The sequence below is a fragment of the Ostrinia furnacalis genome, unplaced genomic scaffold (genome assembly GCF_004193835.3).
Source record: "Ostrinia furnacalis isolate ACB-3 unplaced genomic scaffold, ASM419383v2 OfSCF3056, whole genome shotgun sequence".
Classification (NCBI taxonomy): Eukaryota; Metazoa; Arthropoda; class Insecta; order Lepidoptera; family Crambidae; genus Ostrinia; species Ostrinia furnacalis.
Genome location: NW_021133295.1, coordinates 1,050,946 through 1,072,404, shown reverse-complemented (window position 1 = coordinate 1,072,404; position 21,459 = coordinate 1,050,946). Strand labels below are relative to the sequence as shown.

The 21,459-nt window shown below is 38.6% G+C and overlaps 4 protein-coding genes across 10 annotated transcripts in view; 2 read left to right on the top strand and 2 right to left on the bottom strand.

The window, feature by feature from the left end:
* Nucleotides 1–4,798: 4,798 nt before the first annotated feature.
* Nucleotides 4,799–7,597, bottom strand: Daao1 (D-amino acid oxidase 1). Of its 3 annotated transcripts, none has more exons than XM_028310653.1 (2): nucleotides 7,498–7,597; nucleotides 4,799–6,893 (listed from the first exon to the last, which is right to left on the bottom strand). In XM_028310653.1, the coding sequence occupies exon 2, from the start codon at nucleotides 6,885–6,887 to the stop codon at nucleotides 5,877–5,879; it is 1,011 nt and encodes a 336-aa protein (XP_028166454.1). In that variant the 5' UTR covers nucleotides 6,888–6,893; nucleotides 7,498–7,597; the 3' UTR covers nucleotides 4,799–5,876. The 3 variants fall into 3 exon arrangements, with proteins under 3 accessions (XP_028166454.1, XP_028166451.1, XP_028166452.1); XM_028310650.1 differs by lacking the exon at nucleotides 7,498–7,597 and adding an exon at nucleotides 7,006–7,142; XM_028310651.1 differs by lacking the exon at nucleotides 7,498–7,597 and adding an exon at nucleotides 7,010–7,142.
* On the top strand, nucleotides 7,523–11,008 carry LOC114357163 (uncharacterized; the record flags this gene model as incomplete). The annotated part of the gene is made up of 3 exons (XM_028310661.1): nucleotides 7,523–7,760; nucleotides 9,727–9,814; nucleotides 10,720–11,008. Coding segments are annotated over 3 exons (474 nt in total), but the record flags the coding sequence as incomplete, so codon positions are not given.
* LOC114357155 (protein transport protein sft2) lies at nucleotides 7,980–9,259 on the top strand. Its single transcript, XM_028310654.1, has 3 exons — nucleotides 7,980–8,298; nucleotides 8,423–8,574; nucleotides 8,668–9,259. Exons 1-3 carry the CDS (start codon nucleotides 8,116–8,118, stop codon nucleotides 8,936–8,938), a joined length of 606 nt encoding a protein of 201 aa, XP_028166455.1. The 5' UTR covers nucleotides 7,980–8,115; the 3' UTR covers nucleotides 8,939–9,259.
* A 6,087-nt stretch (nucleotides 11,009–17,095) lies between the features above and the next one.
* Nucleotides 17,096–21,459, bottom strand: part of Fmr1 (synaptic functional regulator FMR1) — a 32,440-nt gene continuing 28,076 nt past the window's right edge. The window contains exons 15-16 of one of the 5 annotated variants that reach the window (XM_028310670.1): nucleotides 19,754–19,825; nucleotides 17,096–17,439 (exon numbers count right to left, since the gene is read on the bottom strand). In XM_028310670.1, coding sequence (XP_028166471.1) covers nucleotides 17,255–17,439; nucleotides 19,754–19,825 — 257 coding nt within the window. In that variant the 3' untranslated portion in view covers nucleotides 17,096–17,254. The remainder of the gene's footprint in view (nucleotides 17,440–19,753; nucleotides 19,826–21,459) is intronic. The other 4 variants (XM_028310671.1, XM_028310673.1, XM_028310675.1 and 1 more) reach the window with 4 other exon arrangements.

The window sequence follows — 21,459 nt, the reverse complement described above, 5'->3', positions numbered from 1 at the left end:
ATTTAGATTAAATATAATATTCTTGATCGTGTTTTTAACTCTACCACTACTTCAGGAAAATTGTGTCGAGTAGAAAAAGCTCCAGTCCATAGGTTTAACAATAATACATGCTAGCTAGGACCGATTCGTTGCATGTCTTTTTCAGAACATTGTTTTAAGGTTTTTTATGTAGATAGAGGTGTCAACCTGTGCCTATATGGGTCTGTCTAAAACCTCTAAGCCCAAATAAGAATCGATGATTGCTTTTCACTTGAGACTGCCTTCCCAGTAGTCAGCTTAGTCCCGCCCACATGTGTTATATAGACACTATGCTAGGGCCGGATTCATGCTAATGTGGATTTTGGTTTGACCTACATCTCAGTCCATTAATTCGACAAAAGGGCTTGATGTTGTCAGAGAATTATCCCAAAACCGGGCCATTGTTCAAACTGTGGACGAAATGATATTATCATACTAATTCAACTCCCCGGACTTTGTTATCGGGTTGCGTCATAAGATACGAGTATGTTCCTATACTAGCAACCCGCTCCGGTTTCGCACGGATGGAATTCACTTCAGTTCTTAACATATCTTGACAATTATATCCCTAATTAGCAGTAGCATGACTTATAAGAAACAAACGGAGAAACAGAAATGTAGAGACTGATAGTCATTAATTCAAGTACCTAAGTCTTTTCACAAGAAATAACGTCACATTTGTTTCAATATTCTACGTCCTTTAACATTTTAAGTTTTTTAATCACGAGTAAACCGTAGCAAGATACAAAATCTTAGACGACCGCACAACCACTTAACCCACGCAAATTCCAATACCATCGAAATGAAGACTAACCCCAAAAATGCCGATCGCAAACAAAACGCTTACAAAGTCGGCCGAGAAAAAGGCTTTGATCGCTCACAATGAAGCCCTCAGTGCGCTAAAATCCGATAATTGCTCGCCTCGACTTTTGGTGTGCGGCGTGCGTAAATTTCCAATTATCGACTATACTTTGAAAACAATCCAAAGAAAAAATGGTGCCATTACTGTTCGTCCTTTTCGTCCGTTCCTTTATTTCTCTTTGGGGAAGTGAAAAGCTAAATTTGAATATAAAGTCACTTTCACTCTTTCACCGGAAACAAAGCATATTAATTTATTATTTCTTCACTTTCATAAACTTCACGCAGCGTGATGAATATCAGTTGGAGTAAGTAATTACGTAATTATTCCTTAGGAACTTATAAAATACAACTTAAGAACAAAGGCAGGGTATTCTAAAGTTAACAAAGTGGGTGCTTATTAGATAAATTAATGGCTCGGAGGAACAATAAACAAACAGTTTACTGCTGTTTGTCGGCAACTGGAGACCTCTACTCACACAATAGACAGAGAGATACCGAGATTCAGTAGAATCTCTCTTTCTCTCTCTCTCTATTGCCATTTTCAAGCGTTTGTCAATATCAAAGTATAAACGTGCATACCGCCACTGCCACTGTTTCTTTTTTATCTTCCGCCTCCGTACTACCACAGAATAATAATAAGTACTACCAGTATTACTAAGTAGTTCAGTAAATTTATAATTATGTAGATTGTAGAGACTTTCTCGAATCAGAGTTATAGGGTCTTAGTTAACTGTCAGTTCAGTTGAGCCTCTATTTGAGAATGTTACTAGGTATGCAAAATCACTTGAAACCTATGTTACAGTTAAGCTTTTACATTTACAAATACATTAGTTTTTATTTCATTCAAAAATACCCAGTAGTTATGATTTTATAGGCATTCAAAGTTCGCTTAAATATTGAATCCCGCCGATGGTCACGTGACCCCGTGTGACGTACATTCACAGCGTCCGCTCACTAGAAAACGGATATAAACATACTTAAATATTTGNTATCAATGAAGAAGCAGAAGTTCAATTTCATGTGTCCTCCATCTAGGCTAGTTTCCATCGTCACTCAAAGTTTGGCTGCGGTCTCAAATTTGGGCTTAATTGAGGTATTTTTTGGGTGAGAGGCATAAGAACTAATGCCGTTTTATATCAAAAATTCATACTTAAAGGTAATCAACCAGGTACAAAGTATTTCCTTGTATGTTAGTCTGCCACTCTTTAGTAAGTCCCGAAATCCCCGCTTCGGCTCCCCTACTAACCATTCTAACCATTGTACACAGATAATATCTTACATGCAGCTTTTCATGTTACTACGTCACATTTTCAAAATCCGCGCGGATAAATCGCTCCTAGCGGAAGAGCGCACTTTGAGCTTGAATATTTCAGTCATTTTTAAAGATATCAAAAAAGTAAAAATACAGTATTCATTCTAATTTTTTGTAGTATTTTTTGGCATCTTCAACAAAAATTGTGCGCCATGTCCATTCTTTCACGTGTATTTTTTATTTTTAACAGAGAATACAGAAAGCTAAAAAACAAAATTAGTGAACATTCTTCATTAAGTCTGACACCAGGGCTAAGCTGTGTCTTTTGACAAGATACGTGATCGTGAAGGTACGGGACTTCCACCCCTCGTTCCTTCCGCTGCAATTTTTGCTTATCCTGTGTAGCCAGGATCTACAGATTGACCGCCAATAAAAACCCAACCATTAAAGGTCAAGTTTGTCCCGGGGAAAGTTAAACTTTCATTGGACCTGCAACGAAATTAAATCAGATGAACATAGGAGGAGATGTTAAAGAAAAACAAAAAGCCAGAGTGTTGATTTAGATATAAGTGTGATAAGTAAAGAGCCTACTCTACGTACCTACATTCTGAGTCGGCGGGCAAGATTGAAGGGTTATTAGGGTACTTTGATATTGTTGGGTGTCCTGTTGTTTGGCTCCAAGGGTATCGCCAATTACCCGCCGATTTATTAATGGCTTTTTATTCCAAACCTTCGCCTGTGTTGGTAAAGACATAATTTTACTTGAGATAAAGTGATCTTGAACAACATTTACTTAATAGGACTAAGGTTTTACTACCTACCTTGAAATCTTGATGTTTAATCTCTTCTTGCCTAATTTGTTGCTTTAATTTGTCTTAAAAAAGGAAACCTACTTATAAATCCAAGTTTATTCGTGCAAGAAAAGGTACCATCTCCCCCACTCATGCAACCTTAACATGGTATCGCTGTTAATATTAAGAAAATATATTGACTTTTGTCGGCCGTTTCGGCCCAGCTGTGGAATTCCGATATGATGATAATATCATGAAATTCTAAATTCATGAGATAATTTAATTTCCTCGTTCCCCTGTCCGTAATCTAAAATTTGAACGATAAATTGCGTCTAATTGTTTAATCAATACAAGGTTATACCTAATGGGGCACACGCCGGTACCCACAGTTGATGTAAATCATAATTAAAACATAATTACCGTCTGGCCGCTGGTTATCAGCACGCGTGACTGAAATTAAACGAAACTACCCTCAAAATGACGAAATAAATTTTGCTTATGCATCTTTTAATTTAGCTCCGCTTCCGCATCTTTATCTCCCACGTAAATTGAGAGAGTTTATTTACGTTTATACTGCCGCTGGAGCGCACAGAATTTTGTGGTAGAGTCTTACCTACTTAGCTTCTTAATGGCTAGACCGTTTAAATGTGGTTATTATTACTTTTTTTTGTAATTTAACCATGAGCCATGTTTAACAAATTCACTTATGAAATGTAAGTAATTTATAAAGAGAATTTGTTAGACTACTATTCCTTATAAGATTCAGGTCGTCTTACTTTTTAACAACAAACAAGCAGTCATTACATTATACAAATCATTCAAAGAACTAAAACCAGCGTATCGCGACAAAGGAAGACTCGTGTCCCATTTGTCTCTTGCGATTTTTCTTCGTCGGAGATCGTAGTAAAACCATCGCGATCACTTTGTCTTGGGGCAAAAAGTACGGTTAGTATATCAAGACGCAGCCGTTAGGCGTGACGACGACATGTGTCAGTGTCAGGAGCAGTAACTAAGCGACGTTTCTTGCGCTGCCGACCGTACATAAATACCGCTTCTTCCAAGAATCAACCGGTCTATACAGAGAGTCCCATCCATAACCGTGGGCTGAAGATTGAGTAAAACTGTTATAGATATGGAATCATATTTTTTGCAGATTATGGGACTACCAAGTCTCTTTACGCTGGTAATTTATTAAACTAAACGGCAATTAATATTTTTTTTTTGATAAGGAAGTATGTTTCAGTGATTCAAAAGTCTAGCATAAAGAACAGCGTAAGGCATACAGTGCACTAGCCCGCATCATCAATACACAACCACAAGACGTGTACTGCTGAACCAAAGTTATCTCAAATTTAGCCAAGTAGATATCTCATATTGATATTATAAAAGGTAAAGGAACGTGAAGTAGAGCATCCATTAGGCCTTCATAGTAAATAACTCTACAAGTTACTAGAACTGCTAGAACTAACAATAAACTTCATGTATAAGGTACCCACTTCAAGGAAAATCTTTCCTGAACAAACCTAACAATTCTCATACCAACACTACAAGAAAGTGCACTACAAGTGAATAAAAAATTTATACAAACAGCGCTACATTATTGTGTTCGCCGCAAATAGGTACATAACGTCAGGTGCAAGCAAGGATTGCACCGAGTCCGCAATGCATTTTGCTCGATATCTTTTAGTGCTGTATCTGATACTTTTTAATTTTCCTGCTAGAACACTTGGGAACTTGGAGTGCACTTGCTCTAAGCAATAGAAAAATCAACACACCGAATTAATATCTTCTGTTTAGGTACTATTTAAGTTCTTGTCATCAATATTCATCTTTCAGGTATGAAAAATAAACAACTTTCTTCATCACAATAATTTTATTGACATAATTTTTGTTCATGATTAATTACTTACTATATAATAATAACAGGTTTAATTATGTAGATTTTCACTAAACAGTAATTGTATTAATGTAACATTACGTTACAGACGACGGCACATAGAGCTAAACATTTTGTTATCAATTTAACTTCGACATTATACATCGACATCGATTGTTAGGTTGTTTCAGCAAAATATGATATGCATCGTTGAAAGTGCAGACCAACTTTCTTGGAAGAAAACGTTAGAAGTGAATTTTCCAGTCAACTAAGTACGTATACGTCGGAGCGAATAGCTGGAGTTCCGATCTGCGTTATGCCCTTGATAGCCAATACTGCACCGCAAAAGCTTTTAGCTTTTACGACCGCGGGAAATGATGCAGATATACGAGTTCTTTGTGAACTCGCCTGCACAGCACCGGCCAGTTTAACTAAAAACTTCGATAAAGTGAAATGGCAAAGATTGTCCTTTGAAGATTGAGGAATCTGAAAGGCCACTGTATAAAAGTAAAAGTCAAACGGAGAAACCACATCGGTTGATATGGCTTTCCGTTAAAGTTCGATAAAGTAGGTAGGTTATATTAAACCTTTATAATAAGTATATTTTAACCGACTTCATACATAAAGCAAATTCGGAACTGGGTCATCACAATAATATTCATTACAATATTAATTTCATATCCATAATTAAGACTCATCAGAGATAGGTGTACGTAATTATCGGATTGAATATCCATGCAAGATTAATTATACTTGCTTGAGTTAATAATTAATTCGTAGCAATTTGATTGAATTAGTAGGTAATATTAGGTAATCCAGGTAAAGGTCTAGAAACTAAATGCTATACAACGTAGGATTATTTTAGCTCTACATGACAGAGACAGAGCGATCTAAATTGGCTAATATTGTAAGTTACCATTAAAAAGCTTTCTGTAAAATTATTCATGCCCAAACTGATAAATTGGCTGATTATGCGGTAAATTCCCTTGCAAGGACTTTGGGTGCAATTTTTAAAATGAGAATGTCAGATTCATAAATTTTGGCACTGTAATATTAATATTGGTCGCAGACTAATCTCTTATAACTTGCTCACCGGTTTGCCCCTCAGCAAATCGAGACCTATGCGCACAGCGTGCAGGGCCGTACCTGGCGCGCACATCACCCCATAGCCGCCGTGCCCGTAGCAGTGCACCAGCCGGCCCCCGTCTGCTTCAGCCTCCACCCGCGTCGGCACCCGGTGCGGTCGCAAACCCACCCTCACGTCCACCACCTCAGCCTTCTTTAACGCCGGCAGCAACCCGCAACAACGCTCCATGATCGCCGCCGTGTCGTACTTACACACCCCCAAATTATAACTGTCGTACTGCCGCACCCCACCCAGAGTCGCCACCCCGTCCAACCCCGGCACGATATACGTATCGTAGTCCCCGTAAAACGCACACCGCAACCATGGCGCCCGAGCCTTTATCACCTGCCCGCGAATCGGCACCAAATCGTAATCCTCGCACAAATATTTCGCGCCCAAACCCGCGCAATTGAAAACCAAATCGTAATCCGATAGTGATGCGAAACTATCGACTTTTCGTTGCAAAATTTTCCCGCCGTTTTGGGTAAACCTCTTTTCGATCCACGGTATGTGCCTTTCCGATCCTATTTTCAGCGTTGAAAAATACGAGCCGTACTTCCAGTCCCCAGCTACGAGTTTCAATTCCTCCTCTTCTACAGGTCTATAAATTGGTACGAGGTCCTCAATCAAGTGATTCCTTGTGACGTGATAATTATCACTAGAGAATATGTAACTATCGAATGACATGATGCCGGCATCGGGCGCTTCTGATGTTTTGAGGATGTCCTGCCAGTAGTTCCATGAGTCGACTATCCATTTCTTGGTAATTTCTTTAGTAGGCCCCTTGAAGCTGGTTCCGGGGCGAAAGATGCCCGCGGCAACGTAGCTGACCGTGTCTTCGTGGAACTTATTTGCTATCACAGAAATCTGCGCTTTGCCAAGGTTCTCTTGCAATATTTTAGCTACGGTCATCCCTATGATGCCAGCCCCCACTATGGCAATTTTTGGCGACGATTTATCCATTTTTATCTGGGAAGAGAGTCCAATTTAATTATTAGTTAACATGTACATACATATGATAGGACCATACCTTAAACAGACACACTAGAAAAAATACAACAATAAAATTAAAACGACGTACCTACTTAGAGAGTCACAACGCTTAAAGTAATACTTTGATACCAATCCACTATAACAATTATCTAAAAATAGCAAAACATTATTGCTGTATCAATGTTGAAGCACTTTTATCAAAAGTTGACCTATACAGTGTACAACTTGTTTGTTGTGTTGGAGATGAGACGGATAGTAACAAAAATACCGGCTATCTACCGATTGTGTCATAATAAGTAGGTATCTAGCGAACTTCTGACCCTAAAATACAGAAAATCCACTTTTTATTTTTATACTAGGCGCCCTTTTTGGCAAGCGAACCATGCATGTATTAGTTAGATAATAAAACCCTTACCCTTACCTAAGTAAAAATTTATTTTTATTAGATAAGAAACATAAATAGCACTATCAAGGCATTTCATTAGGTACCAGCTGATTTACAGTTGATTGCGTAAAACTTTTGTTTGTATACTTTCTTGCCTATTTCTAAGCACTTTCTTTAAAGTTAACTTCTACCTACCGAGTTCTTATAACAAAATGTTTTGTTTACAGAGTCGCGACCTCCACGGAAAAACTACAATCAACTTTCATCAAATGAAAAACTTGACAACCGACAGCCAGATGACATTCACATTGAAGAAGCCGAGGTGGAATCGGATGCGAGCAGCACCGATTTGGACGAGAGGGACACGCGCGGCGTTTGCCCGCCTTGTGCGCATGACCGATACAACAACAACATTCGTCGGCATGCACATGATGACTTCAGTGATGATACAGATTACGGTGAGAATTTATAATTTCAGTTATTTTTTACGGAAAAATATAAATCTCCCTTAAATTGAAGTTACAACATTCTGCTAAAATTACTAGACTACAGACTAATCGATAAACCGGTTTGTCTTACACATGCGCATCACTATGTGGCGAAAAGCGTTTGTCTCGTTTCTGCGTAGGATGTTGAAAAATTAAAGACTTTTGTTTATGGCTTCAATTTTGACATCTGTCATCACTTGTGTCAACAAAACATTGACAAGTGTAAAAATAATTTTGTTCGCCACCCGTTTTGTGTTTTTACTCAATTTATTTAGCGAAATCTATCTTTAGACGACAAAAGGTAGTTCAGTTTCGGTAATTAAACATGGCTAACTTGAAATCCGAGTTAGATGAGTACATGCTTCAAAAAGAAAGTCGTCGAGGGTACTTCACTCTTCCAAGTTTTTCGACACCCAGTTTTCTTTCAAGAAGTTCCGAAGATAGTAGCCCCACAGTCAGTGAGAGCTCGACATGGTTTCAAAGAGTGCAAAATGACTATTTTACCCTGGTAAGTTTATCACATTATAGTTTCGTTGTCACTTTTATGATGTTTAAAATTGTTTTATCATAATGAGTCATGTGATGACCTAGTAAAGGTACTAGGTATGTAACAATGCTCTTATTTTTTCCAGAGCCGAACACAACGGTTTATGTGCTTTGGCGTTTGCCTTGGATTGGGAATACTTTGCTTTATATTGTCATTCATATACATTCCGGTGCTACTGCTGCAAGCAAAAAAGTTTGTGCTGCTCTTTACTCTAGGCAGCTTATTCTTCCTACTTAGGTAAGCAACTTTATTGTATTAATATTGATACTCTTATTTTTGCTATCAGTGTTATTTGTAGCACTTAATTTGGTGATTTATTTCTAATTCCAGCTTTAGTTTTCTGTATGGACCATGGGCTCATATGAAATCGTTATTCTCTAAGGAGCGAGCCCTGACTACATCACTATACGTCATCACAATGGTGGCCACTCTGTACTGTGCGCTCTCCCTGAGAAGCACCCCGCTCACTGTGGTATGTGCGGTGGCGCAAGTAATCTCCCTGTTCTGGATGATGACGGCATCGATTCCTGGAGGATCTACAGGAGCAAGATTCTTCGGAAACATGTTTAAGTCATCGGTTTCTAACACCTTGCCTATTTAACACACATGTGGATGGATTTTTGCATTTATTTGGATTTTATGACAGTGAACAGTGCAACTATTAGAATCTTATGGTTGGGTTCTTTCTACTTTTTGAGGGATACATTTTAGATTGAATAAGACTGATTAACAAAATCAGGTATAATAATATTATTAAAAACATAAATATTGCCAGTTTATAATCTATTTTTAATTACAAGAGAATGGTGTAATCAGTAATTATTATTTTTATAAAAGTGAGAACAAAATTTATGAGGTAAATATTGAAAATGCTTCAATTAATTTTAAAGGGTTTATGATTAAATGTGTGTTGAGTTGAGGTGATACACTGATAGCACAATTTTTGTATATACATATCTACATTAATTAAAGTTAAGTTTAATAAAATAATTTGACAAAATTATTTATTATTTTAAATATTTCAAATCGGATAATATATTGAAATTGATAAGATACATTGAAATTGTTTATAGTTAAGGTATACACTGCTAGATTATTACTTTCATTATCAGAAAAACATTCAAGGAAAAAAGGTAATTATATTTTTGTATCTACCAACAAATCTAATGATGCAATGACAAGTCATAAGTGCCATTTTAATATCATCAAAGCAACACATTCATAGTTCCCATACTACACCATGTATTCCATGTGTGTCGTCATTATCATCTTATCCTACCCTGATTTTAATCATTGACCCAGTTTTGCTTTACTCTTTAAATCCGTAACATTATTTTTTTATTGCAACCAAAGAATGCCAATAACTGAGACGTTACTAACGTGTTCCAGACGAGGCGCTAACGTGCAACGTGTGCGACCGTTCGTTCCCCACGCGCCGCCAGCTGGCCGACCACCAACAGAAGAAGAGGCACTTCGGGTGAGTTGACAAATAGTTTGTGGTTTATGTACCCTTAATGTGCAATGCCACCGTTAAACTGCGCGAAATTGATCGAAACAGCACAACGCACACTTAATTTCGTTTCGCCCTATTTCCGTGCGTGTTTACACTATAATATGTAGTTTGATCAATTTCGCGCAGTGTAACTCCGGCACAAGGGAAGATTAATCAAGCATCTCTGAAACTATTAATCTGATTTGTGAATTCGCAAATGTTGTTACAACTTTGCGTACATTCACGTAATGTGCGTGACCGGAATTCCATCATAATTCCTGCGAGTTTCACTTTATTCAAGAACATACTAGGTGAAACCAACTTCCATAAAATGTGTGCATGACAATCATTTTGTATTGATCTGTTTTTTTTATGTCTGTGTATCAGATGTTCTAGATGGCGCAATGTAGTGTCCAAAAGATATATAGGTACTCTTTTATAATACGAATTTATAACTATCTGAACGCGTGACATCGTAACGCGTGAAAAGCGTTTTCAAATAAGTCCTTTTTATGTCTGCTTCATTCACATTCATCCAAAATATGAAGTTAAAATAGTATGTTAAGTATTTGTAAATTATCCAATTTCCTTTGTCTTTCTTAATTTTCTTTGCTCAACCTTCTAATAAGTATGAAAGTAAATAAAAAACTTAGGCTGGGTTGCACCATCTTACTTTAACTTTGACAATTAAGCGATTGTGATCAAATAACCTGCCTTAACCGCTTGAGTCCCAGACGGCATTAATTAATGTCATAACAATTGATTATCTTCGTCGAAGTTTACATTTGTCAAAGTTAAAATAAGATATGGATATATCTGTGGATGCAACCCTGCTTTAGTGTATGAAAGTAAGAAAATTTAGTTCTCAAGTTATTTATCGTCGTTTCCAGCTGCAGCGCGTGCGACAGCCTGTTCCCGTCGCTGATGGCCCTAGAGCACCACAAGGAGGAGTTCCAGCACTGGTCGGACTCGTCGTGCTGCTCGCCGTCCGACTCGGAGTCCGAGCCCGAAGCGCACGATCGGCACCGCCTGCTCTAATGCCACCACCTCATTGTTGCCGGGGACAAGCCCGCTAAGCTGGGCACCTTCGTTTAATGTCTTTGTAGAGCGAGCTGTAGACCTAAGATGCGCGCCGCGATAAGCGGTTATCACGCCATTTTATCGATTTTACCCATACATTTTGACGTCGATAAAATTTATCACGGCGCGCATCTTAGGCCTACTGGACTCTGTTTGCGATTTTGAATTTTAACAACGTCGGTCAAAATATTTTTTATGCCCAGAGGGCTGTGTGTTTACATCAAACGTCGTCACTAGTGAGCGCGTAAAAAATGTCATTAAATGTATGACGGATTGTACAGCGCCCCTAGCGGAAACTTTCAAGAACTAAAATTTTCATTTTTTAACGCGCTTACTGGTAAGGACGTTTGATGTAAACTCACACTAAGGCCTCTGAGGACTCTGCGATTTTGACAATTAGTAACGTCGATTTATTTTTATTATGCCCAGTGCACCCCCAGTTACAAACGTGACAGCTGTAATTCCGAAACTTTACGTTCTTTTGTATGTACTTAATCACTCAGCTCCGTAAAGCGATTTCGGATTTTAAACTGTCACGAATATAACTTTATTGGATGCTGTCGCTATATTCAGCGAGGGTTCCCTAACGACGTAACCGCATATACGCGGATTTATATTTGGACCCNTCTAGTTTTATCCACAACGAAGTTACAGGCGGTCGAAAATGGCCTGAATTGCTTCGAGAAAAGGATGGTACGGCCGTGCCGCTTTTTTGCTCGACTTGGTGGGGGCACTGCCGTGCCCCCAGATTAGTTAAGTAGTTAATAATGACTATAGTGCATTTCATGGTGATAATATTACGGATTCAGAGTTTCAAAGTTCATTTTAGTATTTATCACCAAGGTATCCAAGTGGCAAGTACATAAGATAGGTACTAACTTACGTCCTACCAATTTTGTTTTGAGAAATTATTAAGGTAAAAGACCCGACCATGGGACGGGTTATGTAGATGTCCTGAATATTGCGAGTAATTAAAAAAAAAACTAGACTATAAATCCTTCTTTTTCTTTTTTAATACATAATTTGATACATAATTAGAGTAAAAAGGCACTTTATAAGTTCAATTTTCATGCAATTTAAAGAGAAAACAATAAAGACTGACTGATTATAATAACGTTTTCTTTATTTTTTCCTTAAAATATGAGCCTTGTAAGGAAGTTTCGGTTTCGGTTTCGGCCGAAATAGACACCGTTGCCGAAATTCGTTTTCGGTTTCGGTCGTAAAACTAGTTTCGGTCGGACACTAATAAATAGCAATAGAATCATAACAATAAACAGATATCAAACNATATAAAATATGTTTCATCAAATAAGCATCTCGGTGAAGGTCGTTGTATAGCGGGATCTTAGACTATGTAGACATAAAAAAATGGTATTCAATATGACTGATAAAAGTATAATCAAGTTATACCTATAAACTTATAAATTTTTTTTGGTTCGCAAATGCTATTTGTAAACAAACATCCCATCAAAAACAATACTTGTCAAAAAAACCAAGTCTCGCAACTCAGTTGTTCTACGGTAAAAAGTTGTGAGATCCATGTAATACCAAGTCCAGGCCAGGAAATCTTTAACGTTTTACATAAATATATTGACTTGGCCATCGCACTAAATAATTTAATTTACACGTGTTTTCATGCGATGGCCAAGTCAATATATTTATGTAAAACGTTAAAGATTTCCTGGCCTGGACTTGGTATTACATGGATCTCACAACTTTTTACCGTAGAATAGAGGTGGGCGCCACGCCGGCGCGCCGCCGCCGCCGCGAATTTTTTCGCGCCGCCGCCGCCGACGACCAGCTGTCGGCGCGCCGATATTGATACTGTACAAACTATTTGAAATTTATTCCTCTCCTATACTGTACTAATTTGTGTTTCAAACGCAGAAGAACTATTTTTTTATTGAGTTGAGCGGCTATTCTAGTTTAATAAAGTCCCAGTATCACTGCGACAGGTACCGATATATAGTGATCGCCGCTATTTTCCTTACAGTTCGCCTCCGAGTCCTGCATCCATTAGGAATTGCAGTATCTTTTGGGGGGCGATATGTTTTACATCTTGTGGGCTTAGGATGTGTTTGCCCAGGTGTAAGCTCCGCTTGCGCATCAAAGGTCCGCAGTCCGTGAGAATGTGTAGTGGCGTTTCATCTGCCTCTTGGCACATCCTGCACGTTCTTGATTCGGACAGTCCCATAGTGGACAAGTGCTTGTTTAAGCTGCTGTGTCCAGTGAAGGCTCGAACTAAGATGCGCATTTTGATCCTACTCAGTCCTATGATCTGCTTAAAGCATTTTCGATCATAGGCTTTTATAAGAGCTTTGGAATGAGTTAATCCTAGCGTGTCTGACCATGCCTTAAAGGATTTGTTTAGATAATATGTTCTCCAGGGTCATTTGAGCGAGACTTTTGGGAATGCCACAAACGGGTTCTGGACCATATTGTGTTCCCTCCGCTCCCGCTCTGGCCAGTTCGTCGGCATTTTCATGTCCACGATTCCCGCGTGACCTGGAACCCATCTCAGCGTTACTCTGTTACGTTTTCCTAGGGTATTCAGTTGACTCATGCAGTTTTCTACCAATTTTGAGGTGATTAAGTTGGAGTTTAAGCGTCCGGTGCTGCAGGAGTTTTTGTCGCCTCTTACGACACGCCATTCATGACACGCTGTTCCTGGTAGGGAAGAGTACTTATTCTTTATGGCCGTTCCCACACGGCACAAAGAAGTTAATATACAGAAAAATATCAGAAGCAAGGCCGTGATGACAAAAAATGACATGGACTTACTTTAGCTTACAGGAAAAGCTATATCTGAGGCTAAACTAACAGAATATTAAAAGTATTCTGCATCTAATACCAAAACGACACACACAATTTCTACAAAACCCTGAAAAGCAGCAAGATAGAAGACCATATCGACAGTATTACCGGGCCAATCGATTTTGAGGTAGAAGACGATAATAATAGTGATTTTAGTTTGAAGGGTTCGTGATTCCAATTCACTATCTAATAAAAGGCATTAAAATCTATATTTTATATAGAATGACTTTTAATTTTAGATATATCACAACAATGAAATCTTACATCCATTTTGCAAGAAGGAACTAAGCAACAAAAAATGTTTTTGCAAGAAAGAACCAACCGGTTTTTTACGATTTACTTTATATTATAACTTATAAAATTTATAAATCTGATATTCCTAGATAGGCTGCAGTATCCCACATAAGATTAACAAGTAATCATTCATTAATATATTATGTACGCATTTTGCAACATCTGTTTACAAAAGTCTCGTTTTCTCGAAACCACCCTGCTGTGGGTTGGTTCTTGTTTGCATAAATGGGTCCATTTATCAGACGGGTCGTGTCGCATGAGTCAAAGCGATTCCGTACTGATGCGGCACAACACGTCAGATAAATATAAATTGAAATACTTAACGAAAAATATCCATCCCTCTCATAGCAAGCGATAGAAACAGATAAACCGAAAATACGGATACGTCGATAAGGAACTAGCCCTTCAAATGTTTACCATTTACCAGTCTGTACTTTGAGGATAAATGGCATATTTCACTATCCACGAACCAAATCAGAATCAGTCTTAGGCTGAGTTGCGCCATCTTACTTTAACAAATGTCAAAAATCTGTCAAACTCTATACAAAAAACACCGGTTAAGGCAGTTAATATACTATAATAGTTACAGTAAAAGTAAGCTGGTGCAACTTTGAGGATATGTTTGTATTTGATTTAACATAAAGTGGCAATAGGTACTAAGTCAGTTTAATATAGAGGTACCTACTTATATGTCAAAATGGTTTTCTCTGCATATTTTGAAACATAATATTTTGTTAGGTACTGTTTCTAAGCGAAAAGTCGCACATTTTTGCCAACACTGCAAAAAATGTTGTCCACTAATAAATACCTTCAGTTTTTTTTTAGATTCCTAAAATAAGTATTAATCGTTGCGGTATTTTATCACCTAATTCTGGGAGTGTCTTATCTATTGCCTATTACGTTAATGTTAAATGAAATATTAATAGTCCTATATAGCTTAGCGCCATGAAAGGAGTCTGCATAAGATTCAGATTTAGTAAACATTTCATTTTTCCATTTGTATTGGAGGGACCATCCCGCTTAGCGTGGATTATTCCAACGAACTCGCGAACAGGGTCCGCAGCGTATCGTTTTACTCCCAAAATGAACCTCGTATAACATTTTATATAATATTATTAATTTAATTAAGGCAGAATGAGGTGCAGTTTGCAGTTAAAGTAGATATCTTTCGTAATATAGGACCTTTTTCAATATCACTTTTGCTGTTGACTGTACATTATTACAAGGCCTAAATAATCCCATCGTTAAATCTGGAAGCCCAATCAAAGAAAAAAATAATTTGAGTATGTATGTTTTATTACAAAATGTAGCAAAATATTACAAAATAAATCCATACCTCTCCAAAAACGTGCAATCCAGAAAACTTTGATTTGTCTTAAATTATTCCCATAGACTTGTGATCTAGTTTTTATGTACTAATTTACATTGCTATTTAGGTTCATTTGATGTGTAAATTGATTGGTGTTTCCGGTTTTGTCACACTCGCTGACCCATATGTGTAACAGTGTCACTGAAAGGGAGCAACATGCTCTTGAGAACACGAATTTTCTTCCGTGGTCTCGTTGATACGAAAACTTTTACCGTTAAGTCACGCTGTTGAACATGCGAATGTAACAAAACTGAGAAAACGCTTAAGTATTACCATTCCGATTGATTAAAAGATATGGTGGAGAGAAGTACTTTAAAAGGGATTTTAAATAAGATTATGATAACCTCTTGTATGCGGTTGTTTTTGAATTGCGTGAATACAATGATAAATGTATGGTGGCACGTCATATTTCGTATTGCTAAACTTACAAAATAATAATAAAACCACCGAGAGGAAAGCATAAGCCATGCTTTCCCCTCGTGTGATGCATTCAGGACTTAAGACTTGATGATTTGGGTGAACATAATCAAAACACCAAGTGTATAAAATAAAGCTTTTATTGACTTTAACGTAAAGCCTAAATCTAATGTCGATTTAAGTGACGTATATACAATACAAAAATTATAGCCTAGAAATGTTATTATTTGACAATCGAGAACGCCATAGGTCACATAGCATCTCGGATCACGTCCGCATACAAGAGGTTGCGATAACCCTCGTGACTAGGCCATGTGCCCACCGCGGGACGCGCCGCGCAGCCGCTGCGGGACACGTCCCGTCACTAGTGGGACTAATTCCAATTTGATATTTTTTAAGTATTTTCCATAATCGACGAGTCAAAATTGTTAACTAAACGAATACGCAGGTTTACATTTTGGTACTAAGACGATAAACATGAGCTCTATAAATACATACTATAATTATTATGCTATTGTAATTTCTAAGTTTATTTTCGAATACGTCTGAAGAATCGTGTACAAGTAGACATATCATTTATTACAAATAAAATGATTGTATATTTTTAATGAAAAGAAAAAAAGCTATGTAAACATTGAAATTCGAAAGCATATCTCTTTGTAAATACTATACATTTCTTAGTGATATCCCGGCAATAATGCATATCACGGTACTATTATTACGACTGAAATCATAGTATTAGTTGTAAATAAAGTAACAATAAGTCAATAGCGTCGTAAAGTCGAGCGTAGAGTTATAATAAAACTGTCACAAAAATGTATGTGCCCCGTAATATCCCCCTCACGGATCCTGTGGAATCTTCCAATGTAGTATATCGATGTCGATAGTCGATCGTAACATCCCGCTAGTGTTAAGTATTTTTGTAAAGTATCGCTGTAACGAATCGCCGTCGCCGGGCCAGCGCCCCGCGGCTCGGTCTACGAACGTTCATAAATAAAAATACGATTGAAAATATGTACAGAAATGTTTATTTTATAGGAAATCACATAACCACAGAGTACAGGCTACGACACACGTATGTACTGCGCTATGTCCGATCTCCCATAAAGGTACCGAAAAGCCGATCGCGGCTCGCATCGTCCGGGGAGCGACGTACACATGTTTAATTTTTCATATTACGAATAATCAGGAATACAAATCACGAATCTCTTACAAAAGCATAATACAAGTGAGTCTAGGGACGAGCGGCCCGCCGCGGCTCCGGGGCCGGGCCTGGCGGCGGGCCGGGCCGGGCGGCGGGCCGGGCCGGGCCGGCGCGGCCGAGCGAGTCAGACACGAGTGATCAAACAGAAGAGTCAATAAATGCCATCAACCGTCACGGGGCGCGCGGGGCGGCGCCCTGCGCTGCCGGGGCTCCGGGCCCGCCCGGGACCAACCGGGCGCCGCGCGCCCTACGCCGTGCCGTTCAGCAGCTCGGCCTTGGCCTTGGGCGGCTCGCGGCGCCCCTTGCCCGGCCGCTTGTCCGCGCCCGCCGCCGCCGCGCCAGCCGTCCCCGCCGCCGCCGCCGGCGCCGCGCCCGCGCCCTCGCCGCCCGGGCCTGAGCCGGAACCGCTCACTCCGTTCTTCCATCCGCCTCCTGGAAATTTACGATATCACTTAATGAGGGCTATCGTTTTAGCGCTCACAAGTTGGCGCCACTGTCTTCGCTACTAGCAAGTGACAGGACCTTACTCTACAGTGGCGCTAAAGTGGTAGGAGGACTATCGCATTTGCACTCATCAAGATGGCGCCACTGTAGAGTCAATCGCCAGGGGTGCCAACTGTTAAGTATAAAAACGATAGCCCTCATTGTCTGCAGTAACATTTGGCGTAGGTACTCCGATCCAAAAAATAATATATTTTAAAACAATCTCCAAATACTTGTTCCGATAAAAATACGATTACTAAAATCAGATTACCATACATATAGAATCGCTTCACAATTATAAAACTTATAGACGATATCCGATACTAACTGTATGAAAATAGATGTTATTGTTAGCGAGATGCCGACACCTCATTACCAGCTGTTTTCGAAAAGTTATTTGTTTTGAATTATTCCGAGACATACAATAATAATATATGGAGCGCGTAGAATACGCGACGTCTTAATTGTGCAAATTTACACGCGATAAGTCTTATTTGTTTCATTACACACAAGTAAAGCGTTTGAATGGATCGATTGATACGTATTGATTCGCGCCATATACATTAATTTATAAGCCGTCGGATGATGTGTTAACTCAAGCCGCAGTGCGATGAAATCCAATCGCGCACACGAGTGAATATTACAGACAATTAGGAGCAAATCTGAAAATCTTACGTCATGTGGAAACGAACATGCAATAATTATGATGCTACGGTTTTATTTCTAAAAGCAATTGATGCGAAACACGATTACAAAGTTATCTTAGAGCTACAACATCATGCATCAACACTATGCAACAATAGTAGAAGCTATGGCAAACATAAATAATAAGAGGCAAAAACTTATTTTTAGTCTTAAATCAAATTACCTACATTCTAGTAAAAACTAGTTTACAGTTACAATATCAGGTAAAAGAATATAAAGAAATTACATACAATCAAGTTAAATGTTTATGTATAAATTGTAGTTCTGGCAGGTCCCCACCTGCCAACTACGACCCCTCGTTTTGACTGCCATGCCCATTATGTCATCGACAACCGTGACGAACTATTGAGAAACGGTGTAATTTAGAACACGTGTTTGTGAAAATAAACATGCCAGACTTTGTGTGATTGTAATTTTAAGTGTACAGAGTACAGGCAGCATAAACATTGAATGCACACTAGAGCAATGTCCACGCATGTTTCATTGTATGAGGAATTCAACATTGTATGAGGAATTTTATTGCGCGAGAAGTTATTAATAACAATGAATTTCTACGTAATTGAACACGTGTTTATTCACTTTGTATGGTGTTGAATAATACATAAAACAACACAGATACAACACATATTTACATAGCTTCTATCTGATCCCTTCAAATTCTTGCAAGTAGGTTTACACTTGCAAGATTTTGTGTGTGTAGAAGAATGTGAGAGTATGTGCAAAATGGACGTCGAATGTTGGCGGTATGATGGTCATTATCCCTGTTAGTTATTCAGGAGCGTGCGTGTTGTGTGTCAGTGCGTGTTACGATATTATGCACGCGATGCGTCGCGGCGGCGTGGCGCAGGAGTCGAAACTCGTCAGACGCTGCGGACTTTGAAATACGAATTGAAGTTGGAACCGCTTAGTGATCTTGGTTTACTAATGTTAAGCCTTGTTCGCACTAGTCGAGTTATTTAGTAGAGTAACTCGCCTTTAGTAACTAAACTATTTGCTGGCCAAACAACCGTTCGGACTTTGGTCGAGTACAGTTTACAAGTCATTAGTGGTTTTTATATGAACTCTACTAAACCGTACAGCTTGGACTCAATTAGCCGGTGATACAGTGAGCATAGACGCATGGTGAAGGGCTACTCGCCTGTCAAAATAGAACAAAATGGATTGGCTCGACTAAACGATTTAGTATCGTACTCGACTAAAGCTTCAAACACCAACGCGTGCAGATCGCCATCGCCGGCGCGATCAAAGGCCAATGACAGGCCGCGCGACCCATGACAGTTCACGCGACCTGTCATTGGCCTTTGATCGCGCCGGCGATGGCGATCTGTGTGCTTACTATGAGTTTAAGTTAGGTGTAGTCAGCACCCCTACCGGCTACTTTCAAGAAATCAAATCTTCATAGTTTTTTGACGTACTCGCTAGCGAGCAGACTTAACGTAAACTCATGGTAAGCACACTGCACGCGTTGGTGTGGTTGAAGCATAAATCTTTAAATGACTCGACTAGCGCGAACAAGGCTTGACCTTGTCGTAACCCCGGCGCGCCGGCGCGGGCTCACCTTGCTTCCTCCGGCGGCGGCGGCGCCCGGCCGCCTCCCCGGCGCCGCGGCCCTCCTCGGACGTCGCGGACTCTGCGGCGACAACACACATGCATGCCGCACCCGCTACCCCGCTAGTAACTACACTAGTCGCTACCCTGGGGACTAACCGTTCGCTACTACTGGACTGGAACTTACAGCTATTGTCTACACCCGAAGCGTATTATGGTTAAAGATATTTATTTCTCAAAAAGATTACAATGCAATCACTTACAGAGAAACATTAATATGTCTTAATAATAATAAACAATACAAAAACGATTTAGCGTAGAGCAGTTCTATTATAAGTGATTTTATATTTTTATAAAGTAGGTAGGTGCAAATAAAATACAAGCCATCCAGTAAGTCACTGCGCGGCGCGGCGGCGAGCATGAATAGGTACAATTCGAAACGGTAGGTACAATTTTGTACGGGATAGGACACATTTAACGTTTGAGCGAGTGGCTTATAGGCTATATTATTTTAGTTGTTAGCGATTCGAGTCAGGATTGTCACTTAGATACGTGAGGAACCACTGTGGATCACCTTCTATTTTGCTATAAATATTCTTAAATGATCCAACTTCTTATATTTTTCAAAATAAATAAAAATCTACACAGTAGACAGAAGGAAAGACAAGAAAGTTATACCTTAGCAATATTGAACTATTAAATAATTATTACTAATCTTTTCTAATCTAATAATCTACAACATTGTAATCGTAAATCGTGTCTATTAACAATGAAACAAATTGATAAAATATTTGGTCTAAATAAAACAAATAATAACAAATTACCAATTAGAATCTACAAAAATTGATAACACTTTTTGTGCCAATTCACTGACTCGAATTATTGTTTTAAAAATTAAGCTAGGTACGTCAATCGCTTTACAGTTACGCTTATCGTAGTAAAGCCACCACCGAAATTAGTTTCAGAGTAAATCGGAAGATTAAGATAATTATCGTCGCCCAGGAAGTAAAAAGCCAGTTCCAAATTATGTAATAGCAAACGACTAATCACCACATCTAGTTTATGAAAAAGTAGAAAAATAGAAACATCCCATTCGTCCGGCTACGGCTTAATGTACTAATTAAAATGTAAGAAAACGAGAGCACAAAACAAACACAATATACGAGTACGATGCATATAATAATATACCACTTATAAAATAATCCAAGAGCACTACACACTACATTTTAACTAGCACATTCAGTAATATTTTCAGATTTTGAATCACGCAATTTGTTGTTTTTAAAAATGAATCCTAGATTTATTTTACGTTAACTCAAATATATCAGTCAGTTTTTAGTTACGCAAGGAATAAATTAAGTAACTATTTTATAGTATAAAAAATATCTAAAGCTAGGTAATCAATTGCCAAATTTTAAATATTCAGAGTGCACATAATTAATAATATAGAAATGATAAAAAAAAATGCAGCCCACACATTCCGATCTGATCTGCTAAGCCCTAAAACTTTCAAAGGTTTAATCACTAATAAGAGGAAGATTAAAAACTGCATAGAATTTGTTCAATAAGATTAAGGACTTTTAAAAATAGAGATATAAAGAAACATTCATGGATCATTTCCTCTAACAGCATATCAAGCAATTTTATTCGCATGAAAAAATGTCTACCTTTTTAGGTATAGTCAGCTTCAAACAGTTCGTAACACCCGAAGAGGTC

What these genes read in the sequence shown, in the direction of transcription:
- LOC114357155 (XM_028310654.1), top strand. Translation starts at nt 8,116, where the DNA reads ATGGCTAACTTGAAATCCGAGTTAGATGAGTACATGCTTCAAAAAGAA. An exon ending in AAAATGACTATTTTACCCTG is followed by an intron (nt 8,299 to 8,422) that starts GTAAGTTTATCA and finishes TATTTTTTCCAG; the next exon opens with AGCCGAACACAACGGTTTAT. An exon ending in AGCTTATTCTTCCTACTTAG is followed by an intron (nt 8,575 to 8,667) that starts GTAAGCAACTTT and finishes TTCTAATTCCAG; the next exon opens with CTTTAGTTTTCTGTATGGAC.
- Daao1 (XM_028310653.1), bottom strand. Translation starts at nt 6,887, where the DNA reads ATGGATAAATCGTCGCCAAAAATTGCCATAGTGGGGGCTGGCATCATA.